This window comes from Osmia bicornis, chromosome 15 (genome assembly GCF_907164935.1).
Source record: "Osmia bicornis bicornis chromosome 15, iOsmBic2.1, whole genome shotgun sequence".
Classification (NCBI taxonomy): Eukaryota; Metazoa; Arthropoda; class Insecta; order Hymenoptera; family Megachilidae; genus Osmia; species Osmia bicornis.
In genome coordinates, this window is record NC_060230.1 from 5,317,238 (window position 1) to 5,330,886 (window position 13,649).

Here is a 13,649-nt window from a genome sequence, read left to right on the forward strand (position 1 = left end):
TTCCACGTGGAGCTTCTCTGTCGCGCAGAGACGCGGCACCAGCAAAACACACGAATTATCTCGAAGCGTGCCTCAATGGGCGGACGTTAGACGCATGTCGTACGATCGTATAAAGGTAGCAACATCACGCCAGATCCCGTCGCACAATGCTGACCCGACTAATATGGCAGCTCTTTCTTCGTTGCTTAATCGTTACTTCCGCCTCCCCGTGTGCTCGACTCATCCGACCCGTAGTAATACTATTCGTCTTATCCCTCCTTCATCGTGGTCGTTTTCGAAAGATCAAATCGTTCCTTTTATTCCAACGATCGTCTAACATTAAGAATTATAATAATATTTAAAATTATTAATTTTTACTTCTCGTTACACGCAATCGAGCGTCATTATCCGAGAAGCAGAATTTTTTTGAAAGCCTTCAAATTGATTCGAATCACTGAAAATGAGTCGGAGAAAGTAGGACGGAGCAATATTGCTCTTTTCTGCGGCATAGCAATTAGCAATCTCGTGCGAAACAAAAGTGTTCCAGTTTGCGGATTCGAAAGGAGCAGGAGAAGTGTGATAAAGTCTCATGACTTTGATATCGTTTCTGGATAACTTGTGATAACACTCAGTAAAGGCGACGAGGACGCAGCCGGTTTCCCTTGACACTGTGAACTTTATGATTTTATGCTTGCATTTGTGTGTCAGCTCGATCGTCCTTTCGTAAAGAGAAATAATAAAGAAACTTGTTTTTGTAAATTAATTTTTCTATCAGGGTGTTGGAATATTTATATCGATCAGACGATGCAATTAATATAAATTTGAAAGAATGGCCTTGTGAAGAGTATTGATTAAGGGTCGTAATTATATATGCTCCACTTTCAAATATGAAGGATAAAAAATAAGGAACGTTCCCAATTAGGGAGGCATCGATGGAAATCGTGTACTCGTGAGACGATGAGAGCCGGTTACTTACTTACTAGAAGGGGAAGAACTGGCTCCGACATTTTTGTCACGCTGTGAAAGGTCAATACGAGAATTTCACTCGTGCATCGTCTTCACACGAGCTCTATGCATCTCGTGCAACACCGTTCCTCGAGAGAGGAGCCTGTTTCTGGACGCGATGCCAACGCTCGTTTGCATTTGACCCCTTTTCTCCTCGTGGATACGCGAATCGTTAAATCGTAGCCGATGTTTTTGCATGTATCACGGTTCTAGCAAAAAATTGATTACTTCTAATGTGACACAGATGCGAAATTAATACTGGCATTAACATCAATATAAATGTTAAATATATTGACTTTAATAAAATTTTATCTTCATTAGAGATTCTAATAAAATATGTATAAGGAAATTAATTAGTACGTTGATTGCTATAATGAATATCAGACACATTAAAATGATAATTGAGCCGCTCATTTGTCAAATTGAAGTTAAACATCAATCTAGCGTTTAGGCATTAAAATTTAATTTTTTTCTTAATAAAAAATAATTATTAGACGCATAGATTAATTTGGTGCCTTTTCTTTTTTAATTGGAAATTTATTTTTAAGAAGTTACTTTTCTTCGATCAATCGAGATTTTATTTTTATTAAAGAATGAACTTAATATATTCTATTGAAATATAACGTATATATAAATCGTGAAATATCGCAGGTAGGAATAGTGAGATAAGCAAAACGTTCGCTCTTTCACAGAGAGATTATCGATGCTCGAGCCGTGGCAAAGGTAAACGTTGCACGTGAAAGTCGTGAACCTTCACCTGTAATCCGATTCTTCGCGCATCTGTTCCCCGTTCACCAGATCGGGAAATAAGAAAATATAGAAGCAGCGGGTGTACGAAGATGAATTGCGCCGGTTAATTCGCCCGCCGTCTGTGGATTAACCAAAAAAAGAAATACCCATAGACGTGTAACTGTAGACGTTCGCGACTAGATTTATGGATTCTGAACAACGGGGAAAACGGTACCCTCCAGCGAGTCTTGTTAACTTAAACGATTTTACACGAAACGTAACATTTCGTTCAGTGAATCCTGACTTTATATGTATTTTCGCGTTGCTTTTCAAATTCAGAGAAGCGCGGAAAAATTCAAATGTAAAATAGAAAATATAAAATGGCTCCCCAACTTTTACGATTAAATGATTCCAACCATCTAAACGAAGTGCGAATGATTAGTTAGCAATTATCGAAGCAATTCTCGCATACACCTGTTGCACCATTGATGAAGAAAAATACCAAGGCCCCGGTTTGTCGGTGAGTTCATCTAAGCATCGTTGATCGAGCAAACTCGTCGCTTCTGCACGGTGATTGCCGCGGCGCGAGTTAGCCGCGAGGGAAATCTCGGTTCCCATCGTCGTGCAACACAGAATCGGAAACCGGAGAGGCTGATCAACCTGATCAACCTCGAGCTGACGTGTATCGAACAGCAAGAAAGAGGATGCATCGTTACGTAGCGGCCCTGCAACGTCAGCTTGCAATCGCATAAATATCCATAAACGTTCGTTGTCCGCGCGAACGAGAACCATTAATCATTAACGACTCCACTGGACGCGTCGTGATTAGAGTCGCGTGTGTTTAAAGTTGAAAAATTATCGGTTGTCAGCTCGTGGAACCTACAGGTATCCCGATTTCGACAGAGAGTTTAGATTTCGGTGATCGAGGTGAGAAGTTCAGGTTTGAGGACAGTGATCCATGGTAATTTAGAAAATACCCTGAGGATACTGGTTTGCTGAGAATTATGATGAATTTTTATCTCGTCAATTCAAATTTTATTTTTATGGTCAATATCAAATTTATAACTATGGAGGATCATAAGTGTCACCTGGTCTTCTTATTAAGGAGTTGAAATTCTTTTCTATTATAATGTTAATAAATTATGAAAAAATATTCCTTCATCCCCCTGTCAGATAATTATAGTTCCGGGAGTGTATAATTTGTAACGCGAATCAACAGTTGTTGGAATATTGAATTCTATTCACCATCAAACAGTGTAATATCATCAGTGATCCTCCTCGATGCAAACACGGCTCTGTTAGTACTCTATCCTAGCAATCGTGCTTGTTCGAACGGCTTAGGTAACGGTAAAGAGTTAGTACGTCGGTGAAAAGTTTGAGGGGTACGTGTACACACGTGTCGTTGCGGCATGATTTTTCGTTTCACGGTCAGAAGGATAATCCTTCTCTCTGTCACTTCTCATCCGTCTTTCTGTCCCCTCGGCTAATTGAGTTGCTCGGCCCCGGCCACGGATCTCCGTCACGTTTCTTTTTTTTCTCTCCCCTCGTCTTCTCTTCTCTTTTCGAAAGTGTCGTTTCCAGAGATACGGTACCTCGGCTACACGAAATTGGCTTTCGTCATCCAGCCACCTGTAAAAGAGAAGATTCCTCGTACCTGTTGCTCCCCACCCGAAAACCGAAAGACACCTCTTCACCGCGCGTTTCGGAGATATATGAAACGTTCGTGATCGTATAATCCGCCGCGGAAAATAATCCGACGCTTATACTTTCGTGACCGTGGGCGGATTAATTGTTTGTGTTTTAACTTCCATTCACGGTACCCTTTTGTGCCGCGCTACGGCGCGCCGCTTGGTTATTGTTCGTCCCGGCGAGATTATTCCTTTGGAAAGTCCGCTGAGTTATGACCGACGGTGGCTCTTCTTCTTTCTGCGCGTTTCGGACTCGACACCGTCTAAAGGGAGAGTAGCAATAAAAGAGGAATAATCTTCACTCGTCGTACCGGATTCAACGATTTCAATAAAGATATTTTCTGACGAATAATGGAAGAAAATATTGGCTCCGATATTTTCTACTTGATCCTTAAGTGGAAAATTCAAATGAGGTTTATCATAAATTTTGAATAAAAATTATTTTTATAAATGTTTCAGCGGTATGCAAGGAGGGCTGCCACCCCGTCCACGGCCACTGCAACGTCAGCGGGGAGTGCAAGTGTCGTCACGGTTGGCGTGGTGAACTCTGCGATCAATGCACCCCTTACCCTGGTTGCAAGCACGGCTACTGCAACGGTTCCAGCTGGCAGTGCATCTGCGACACGAACTGGGGCGGTATCCTCTGCGACCAGGATCTAAATTATTGCGGCACCCACGAGCCCTGCCAGAACGGTGGTACATGCGAGAACACAGCCCCGGATCAGTACAAGTGTACCTGTCCCGAGGGATTCTCGGGACCGACCTGCGAGAAGGTCGACAATCCATGCGCCTCCAACCCCTGCGCAAATGGAGCGACCTGCAAGGAACTCGGCGAGAGCGCGCAATGCGAGTGCGCCGCCGGTTTCACCGGTCTTTATTGCGCGACGGACATCGACGAGTGCGCCTCGCAACCCTGTCAAAATGGTGGCACCTGTGTCGACGGGAAAAAACGAATTCATATGCAACTGTCCACCTGCCTGGCAGGGTGTCCTCTGCCAATTCGACGTGGATGAGTGCGCGCTAAAGGAGTCTCCCTGCAAGAACTCGGCGACCTGCGTGAATCTGGCCGGGGATTACAAGTGAGTTCCCTTTTACTTTACTAAAATATTCAACCAGTTCAAGCATGTACTCGTGTTTCACAAGGCGCAACTGGTTCGCCTGAATGTTTACGATATCGAGTGCTCAAAGTGGCGAGTTATTTAGAGGTCTGTTAAGAGAACTAAATTAGAACGTCTTTATCATGGAACTCGCAGCAAAGAAGGCTGAAACCGGTGAACGTACTCCGTATGCAAAGTAGCGTTATTTAAAGCATCTATACCTCGTGCGAAGCACGAGAAACTAATTGCTCCCCTAAAGTATCCGGTAATTGCGTTTGCACCGTGACGCAATTCGGCCGGATATTTATAATCGGTGGCTCGAAACCGATTCAGACTCTTTCATTCCTACGCGTGATTGGTTTCAGGTGCCGTTGCAGAAAAGGCTTCACGGGTAAGAATTGCACGAAGAACATCAACGACTGCGTCGGTCAATGCCAGCACGGTGCATTGTGCATCGACCTGGTCGATGATTATCACTGCAGCTGCACCGCGGGCTACTCGGGCAAAGATTGCGACGTGGACATCGACGAGTGCGACTCGAAGCCTTGTCAGAACGGCGGCGAGTGCAGGGACCTGGTGAACGCTTACGAGTGCGTCTGCCCCGTCGGTTTCACCGGTTATCAGTGCGAGATCGACAGGGATCACTGCAGCCCGAACCCCTGCAGAAACTCCGCGCCCTGCTTCAACACGCAGACCGACTACTATTGTCACTGTCCCGAACAATGGCAGGGGAAGAATTGTTCGGAACCCGCCTCTCAGAATCCACAGTTCGGCGTCATGGACGAGGAAGCTGGATGTGGAAGCGAGGGTACACCGTGCGCGGGTAGAGGGAAATGTAGCGGAGGGAGATGCATCTGTGATCCTGGCTACACGGGGATGCACTGTCACGAGAACATCAACGACTGTAGGGGAAATCCTTGCTTGAACGGAGGGACGTGTGTCGATTTAGTGAACTCTTTCCAGTGTATCTGTAGAGAAGGCTGGACTGGAGATCTCTGCGATCAAGGTAGGTTATTTGCATTTATCAGTGAAATAAATCCAAATTTAACGAAGACTTAATATAAAAATCATTTTAAACAGGAAAAATTGTTGATCATCTTTCAGACGTGGACGAATGCACCAACTCCCCATGTCGCAACAACGGCACCTGCGTGGACGGCGTGGCCGACTTCACCTGCATCTGTAGGGGCGGTTGGAAGGGCAAGACATGCGCTCTTAGAGCCGGCCATTGCGAACCAGGTACCTGTCGTCACGGAGGAACCTGCCAAGATCGCGGCGACGGATTCACTTGTCACTGTCCTCCAGGTTGGGAGGGCGCAGCCTGCCACATAGCGTCGCCAGCGTGTGCGAGCAATCCCTGCGAGAACGGAGCGACCTGCGTGAACACCGCCGACGGCAACTACAGGTGCGTCTGCCGGGAGGGCTTCGAGGGACCCAACTGTCGCCGGGACGTCGACGACTGTCAACCCTTACCTTGCTTGAACGGTGGCAAGTGCGTCGACGGGATCAACTGGTTCAGATGCGAGTGCGCGCCAGGATTCACCGGGCCGGACTGTCGTATAAACGTGAACGAGTGCGCCAGTGACCCTTGCACCGGTGGCTCAACCTGCGTGGACGGCATAGCGAGCTATTCCTGCATCTGTTCACCTGGAAGAACTGGCTCGCGCTGCGAGATCCGCACGGCTGGTGGACCAGGATGCATGGTCGCCAACTGGGACGACGACTGCAACATCTGCGAGTGTCGCAACGGGAAGAATCAATGCAGCAATATCTGGTGCGGGCCTGGTAATTGTCTGAACGGCACTTCCTGCCTGGCGCACGAAGTTTGTGTACCCAGTCCAAGCGAGAGTTGCTTATCTCCTCCTTGTCCAGCCTGGGGAGAATGTCGACCCGTGGAAACTGGTAGAAGAGTAGGACCACCTGCTCTACCAGCTCCTCCTTCCTGTTGGCCTGGACAAGCTACTCCAGGACCAACTTGCTCCAGACTCACTATCCTCCTTAGAAGAGACACTCTAGCACAAGGTACCTCGGTAGAGATACTCTGTAGACGACTTAGGAAGCTTCTGGCTGATCCAAGAAGACCTCAGTCCATTGTTCTATTATGCGATCTGAAACCCGGGGATAACGACACGGTGGAGGTGACCATCTTCTCTGAGGCTGCCGCAGACGCAGCCAGAGACCTGGGCGAAGCTTTGAGCAGACCTCTGGGCAGGCCACTCGCTCTGGCCTCCGTGTTGGAGGTCAAAGTGGAGACGGCCTTGCTCAGCGAACCCAGTTCCGTGAATGCAGGGAATGCTGGTAGCTATGTAGCTGTGTTGGGCGGTGCTCTAGCTACCATTCTGGTACTGGCTCTGTTCGGTGGACTGTGGTACCTTCGAACAGTCAGACAACGATCCAGCTTAACCGCTACCACCAGCAGCGAGACTTCGTTACACAGACACCGTAGCGACCTGGACGAGAAGTCCAATAATCTTCAGAACGAGGAGAACCTGAGGAGGTACGCGAATCCATTGAAAGATCAGGACCAAGGTGAACCAAGGGTCTCTGTTGTCAGACCTCTGTCCGGCACCTCGTTGGGTCCTTTAAGTACGACTGAAGAAAGTTTAGAGATGGTCTCTGAAGAAGGTAGACATCGTTTACCGCCACTCTACAAGCCCCCCAGCGCAGAGGCCAGGAACAACACAGCCAGTTTCAGCTACGAGGAAGGACCCCACAAACCTTACAGCAAACCCAGACTACAGGAACCATCGTATTCTCATCAGCAACCCGGCACTAGCCAGACGTCTGGTCCACATCAGGTACTAACCGTGCACGTGTAACCTGTCGCTTCCAGAGCAACGATACCGGAACAACGAGCCGAAGAACATCGATTTGAAGATAACGAAGACATCGAAGATAAGTGTCCAGAGGTCTTTTATATGTTGAAGGTATTTACAGAGACTCGAGCAGATTTTTCAAACGTAAGACCTCGACGAGACATCGATACTCTTTTCCTGTGGAGCTGACTCGAAAATAGGGCTATAGAGAATACCAATAATATTTCCTTAACAAACTTCTATTAAACAACGAATTTTCTTGTTCTTTGATAAGATTGATTGATTAATTAAAGATTCTCTATCTCCCTTCTTTCGGCCCTCGCTAATCCACGACAGACGACAATAATCGACGGATATATAATTATATAACACCGAGTTGTTTAATCGTTGTACATATGTACATAGCCCGTACTTATTAATTTCGCTAAGCCTGTATCCACCTCTACACGCCGTCGTCCCTACGACTCTCTTAAGCTCTAAGGTTATCGACGTTGTATCCGCGTTAATCCTAGTGCAGTAGACTCTCGTTATATTGCCACGATGAGACTATAAGTGTAGCAGTATAGCGAGAGCGTTTTCCATTCATCATTTAATTATCGAAACTCTTTGTCTTCGTATGCTATGATAGTGGAAGAGCGGTAGTAAGGGAAGTAGACGTGCCTCGCGCGGCAATATAACGAGAGTCTACTGTAATCCGTTGTGCTCCTTCGTATTCGATCGAGCGCCACCGTAGACGTGTAGCACTTAGGCAAATCAGTATCTTCGACGTTCTGTTGGACGATAATTATTGTGATACTCATAGAAAGAGCGGACTTCGTGCGTAAGACTACTACTTATGAAATCGCGAACCGATCGGTCAATTGAACTTCGACCTCGCAGCCATGATAGAGTGCTGACCCGATGTAGTTCGATCGTGAAACTTGCGTCGATGAGATTTCTTTCTCGTGAAAATACCACGAAAAGTTTGTCCCCTTTAGAGAGAGTGGACGGGCGCCATGTTGCGATCGACAAAAACGATTGTCAAGCTTAACGACATAAATAGTTACGATGTAAATAGACCCACGTACATAGATCCAATCACCTTCTCGCCTTTCCTATTGATATATTTTCTTTTTCTTCCTCGCCAGTATTCCCTTTCATTACCCCTCACCCTCAACCCCCTTTTTAGATGTGCAATTTTATTTCTCTTTTCTTTTAGTATCGTTCGAAGCAAGTCTTTAAGAAGACGGAAGTCTCGTAAGCTCGTATTAAGTGTAACTGAACGAAGTTTTACTTTTTTTTTTATAACAGATAGTTTATTTTATAAAGAAATCTATATTATTATACAAAATATATAGAAGCGATGAGAAAAAAGCAAAATATATATATATAAATATATATATATTATATCATTTTATATTATATTATTATTATTTTTTATTTGATTGCCTTTGTATTCATTGTTGAGAGATCACGGACAATAGTTCCAAGATTGAAACGTGTTTCGCTATTGATTTTTACTGAAAATTTTGTCAAACTGCTAGTGCTAATGTCCTTGGTCCCTGATTAATAGGTAGCTAATGAATAATCCACGCGTTGTGATCAACCCCTGTGTCAGATAATGAAGGAAGCTCGAATGAATGCGTGTAAATAATATTAAGCTCCCTTCTGACCCCCGCATTTTCTCGCCTTGGGTTTTTGGCGACAACGATCATGATGATGACGACGACGACGACGACGACAACGACGATGATGATGAATGTGTTTCAATAAAAAGTACAACCCTTCGATATCGGTTTCATCTTTACTTCTATCGCACCCGAACGCACAGGACGAACGAATTCTCTCACGTGAGAGGCCAAGAGTCGACGTCCGCGCAAGTTGCATTCAAATCACCGGGAACGCAGAATCGTTGGTAAACGTGCCTTCCGGGAACAGCTGCCACCAGTTGAAACAGAACAAGGCAAAGCAAGTCTGTTTTCAAAAGGTGGCATTAACACGTTAAATGCCACAGTGAAAACGAACGTATGTACAGACGGTACTGTATAATTGTGATAATTGTAATTAACATGTTCACTGCGAATTACAAGGGGTAGCCTTTCACCGGGTGAATGAAATAAGTTAATATAATATTAATATCAGTAATATTAATTGAGTTCAACAGGAACCTGTGTCGTACATAGAACGTCAAAAAATGATCTATAGATCAATGGATTGATTTTAATTTCAAAAATTCTTTAAGTTTATAGTCTTAATTAAAATGCTACAAGTATTTAATTTATATAGTATTAAAAAGATAATTCTTTAATCGAAAGGGCTAAAAGTATCGTTCAAGTCTTATTTTTATACTTTTCAATTTTGTGTTGTTGTGTTTTTTGAAAAGGTACCATTGGCGCCATCCAATAGCAAGTGCTAAAATTAACAGAACTGTAAATTTCATATTTCATATTTGTCAGAGGTTTTAATTTATTTTATATCATCAATATATTTTAAATAGCGACACTCTTAATAAGTTTTTTAAAATTATATTTAAAAAAATATATGTATGTTATTGACTGAAAATCGAAAGGGTTCCCTCGACATAGTTCAGCACTTTGCTGGTAGATGACGATGATAGTATCTTCTGTGGCGATTTTTTGAAAAAGAGCGCTTTGTCCATTACCGTTTTAAAAAATTCCTCATCATTTCAACATTTGAATAATTGAAAATTGAATATTCGCTAATGGACAATACTAAACTATTATTTTTATTGATTCAGTGTCTGTTCTAACTAAAAACGCTTATCATTAATTACTAAGAATATTAATGAAACTTTAAGTTCCTTTGTGTCATCATTTAATATTTACCGATACGTAAAAATTAATCGATTAACTGATGTTACACTTCTGAACCTCCTCTTGCCAGTTTCTACCCATTGCCTGCAAACCGACCAAGAATTTTGAATTGATCATTTCATTGAGGATAATACGGTGTTCATTAACATCGAAAACGCGTCTGAGATTAACAAAGGCCCCGTGTGAGCAATTTCATGACCGAGACAAACATCGGTGACCAACGGGACGATCTTGACCACGACACACGAGCCGCGTACACCCGCGTGACCGTTGAATGAACGATCTGCCGAAATTACAATACAATGGCCCAGAAGAGCCACTTGACGAATACCCGGTAAATGAGTCAGCTGCCGGTGGCCGAATAAGGTCCGTGTGAACCGCGTGTTCAAGAGCCCCCTCGACACCTAAATAATATATCTTATATATACATATAAAGCGCAAAGACGTCGGTCCATGTCACTTTTCAACTTGAGAACTACTTGTACGTCGTTAAAAAGGTCTCGCTGAGACTAGCTCAAAACCGTTGCGTTTGTGCGTCTTAAATGGTCAGAGTCAAAAGTTACAGAGGTTTCAATTTTTCTATAGAAAGTCTATGGGTCGCACATTTTAATTGCGCGCGCATTCCCTTAACGATACATAATGTGTCGGCAAGGGCACTAAACCCGGGAGAAGTAAAAAGAACAGCGAGTGAAAAAGAGGAAGAAGCAATCATGGTTTGCCGATTGTCAGGATCACGGCTTCTCTTTCTTTTTCATCCGCTCAGATCATATGTATTTACTTATGCGAGAGACAAGCGGAGCGCCGGTAACGCTCTCTGAATACCGATCTTATATCATCTTGGGGTGTTAGGGACCCCGAAGCGCCGGTAACACTCGGCATACCGACATTATGGCATCCGGGGTGTCGGGGAACCCCGATGCATAAGTGACGCTCTTTGCATTCCGACCTGTTTTCATGCTGGGGTGTCTGGAATCCCTTAGATTACAACATTACAAATTGGCTTTACTCGGGCATTGCCCAAGATGGCGTTCAGTAAGGGGTGGTACCCCCCTATATTGCCCAGACTCCTTAGATCATGAGTCCTTGAAAACAGAGGCGGTAAATTGTCTGGTACTTACATATTTTCTCTTTACACCCAGTGACTATGGTCACTGTTACACCTAAAGTTTGCCCATAAATGTCATAAAACTGATGTCAGGTTTTGTTTTCCTCCTCCCTGATTTCCAAACTATTCCTAAAAGTCCTCCAGAAATACAAATGAACAATACATAAATTTAGCATCACTCTCAACATGGATACTCTAGTGAAGAAAATGCAGATTGAAAAACCGAAAATGGAACCTTTCGAAGAATACTTAGTAATACCACAATTTTATCACGATTCCTTCGTTCGCAAACGAAGAATTTGCGTTTCAGATGGATTTCGATGACGAATATTTTACTGATCTATCGGATTATTACTCGGATTATTATGAATTCGAAGACAGAGTTTCGGAAGATGAAGATGAAGACGAAGATGAATATGAAGATGAAGAAGATGATGAAATGGTGAAAGAAAAGGCAGAAGAAGCGGAAGAAATAGATATATACGCTGCCTTGATATCACGATTCCACGAGCACAGAGCAGAGAGGATATCGGCCAAAACCGACGCACACAAGTCGTTATTACGAGGATTGATTGGTGTAATTCTATTTTGGTAACCGTAGTTCGATCAAAAATACTAATCTTCGTTGTCAAAAATGATAACAGAAATCATACGTAAAATTTATAGATTGAAAAGAAGGAAGATCTCTCGAGAGAGACCTTGATCACACCTGAAGACGAATCCATTTCCTCCGCGAAATCATCGACGGAAAGTTCTATCCATCCTTGCCTCAAAGACATAGACATCAGCGATTCTCAATTGAAATTACATAATCTGTACACCAGGTATCCGATCCCTGACGATCCCGGCTTGGTACCAGCCTTTTGGACCATTCAGGAACGCCAAACCATTTACCCAGACGATGGTGTGATGAAATATGAGGATCTGACGAAATTGTCATGCCTTCAACCTATACAATCATTAAAAGACATGTTGCTTTCCGATACGATCAATCTTCAGTACTATGGTGTTAATTCAGCCATTATAAGACCTCTTTGCGAAGCTCTAATGAACAATCCTTCAGTAGAAACTATTAATCTCACGGTAGCCTTTTGTCTTAAATCAAACAGGCAAAGATGTCGTTAATTAAATTTTTCAGGGTAACTGGCTATCGGAGGACGCCTGCTATCACCTGAATGATTTGCTAACGAAGAATAACATAATAACTACTCTATTTCTGTCAGGGTGTCTAATCGGTCCGAACGGCGCTGCAAAGATTTACGATGGAATCATGAGGAACGTAACATTAACCACATTGGATCTTTCCGACTGTAACATTCGTAATGAAGGTCTCAGTCATATTACAACAGCAATATGTAATAACGAGAGTATCCAAAATCTCTCTTTAAGCGGCAATCATCTGGACGAGACGTGTTCAGACACATTGCAAAGATTGCTCTCTTGTTCAGACACCCTGAAACATTTAGATCTCTCGTGGAATTCTTTGTATACGGCAGAGACTTGGAAGAAGTTGTATAAAGGACTGGAGAACAATACAACTCTAGTTGATCTTGACTTATCCTGGAATGCATTGGGCAAAGAATGTGTCCCTTTCCTTCGTCGATTGCTGTTGCATTCGATTGCACTTCAAAAATTAGATTTAAGTGGTAATATATTGTAGGAATTATTGTTTAATGTTTGTAACTAGAATGGTAAATTTTTTTTTTTCTAGGAAATCGATTCTACGACGAAGACGCAGTTCTCATAGCAAAAGGTTTGTCAAAGAATAATGTGTTGAAAGAGCTACATTTCGGTGACAATCCCGTGAAAGGGGATGGTGCGTTTGAGCTTGTCAAAGCAGTCACGCCAAACAAAGCTCCCGATAGTCAGCTACAAATTTTGGACCTTACAAACATTTGGGCGAACAAAAATATACTTCCAGAACTTGATTCAATTAAGAATGACAGACCATGGCTTGAAATTAAACTGGGGGGAATACTTAGCAATTATACAGTAGAAGGGCCGGATGTAAAAGCGATACTTTTGAAGAGAGCAAACTATGAAGCAATGAAACCTAAAAATAAAAAACGTCGTAAAAACTTTGGCCATTTCGTACTCTCGCTATCCGATGATCTTATTTCTAGAGGTATTTAAAGGTAATATAGTATATATATAGAATAAAAATATACGTCGTTTAAAATTTTATAGGAAAATTCGTGGGATTGGTGAAAAATTTTCGATTGAAATTATCGCAGTCTCTTATAAATGAAATAACATTTGCATTCGCTGGTCCAAGACATACTGTCGATCAAAACCTACTGAAATCAATTTATATGAAACAATATCCGGATACTAAACTTCCACCGGAAAAACCCGTCAAAAAGAAGAAAAAAACTAAGGCGAAAGGGAAAAAGAAAACAAAATAGAAGACTGAAGCA

General features: G+C 43.1%; 2 protein-coding genes across 2 annotated transcripts in view; both read left to right on the top strand.

The window, feature by feature from the left end:
• The window catches only part of LOC114875329 (protein jagged-1), a 35,719-nt gene extending 27,064 nt beyond the window's left edge, over positions 1 to 8,655 (top strand). The window contains 4 exon segments of the mRNA XM_029185485.2: positions 3,861 to 4,342; positions 4,344 to 4,480; positions 4,864 to 5,504; positions 5,579 to 8,655. Of these exon segments, the coding sequence (XP_029041318.1) occupies positions 3,861 to 4,342; positions 4,344 to 4,480; positions 4,864 to 5,504; positions 5,579 to 7,317 (2,999 nt within the window). The 3' untranslated portion in view covers positions 7,318 to 8,655.
• Positions 8,656 to 11,418: 2,763 nt separating this feature from the next.
• On the top strand, positions 11,419 to 13,637 carry LOC114875342. The gene is made up of 6 exons (XM_029185501.2): positions 11,419 to 11,484; positions 11,543 to 11,809; positions 11,899 to 12,315; positions 12,371 to 12,878; positions 12,944 to 13,357; positions 13,420 to 13,637. The coding sequence occupies exons 1-6, from the start codon at positions 11,419 to 11,421 to the stop codon at positions 13,635 to 13,637; spliced, it is 1,890 nt and encodes a 629-aa protein (XP_029041334.2).
• The last annotated feature ends 12 nt before the right edge of the window (positions 13,638 to 13,649 follow it).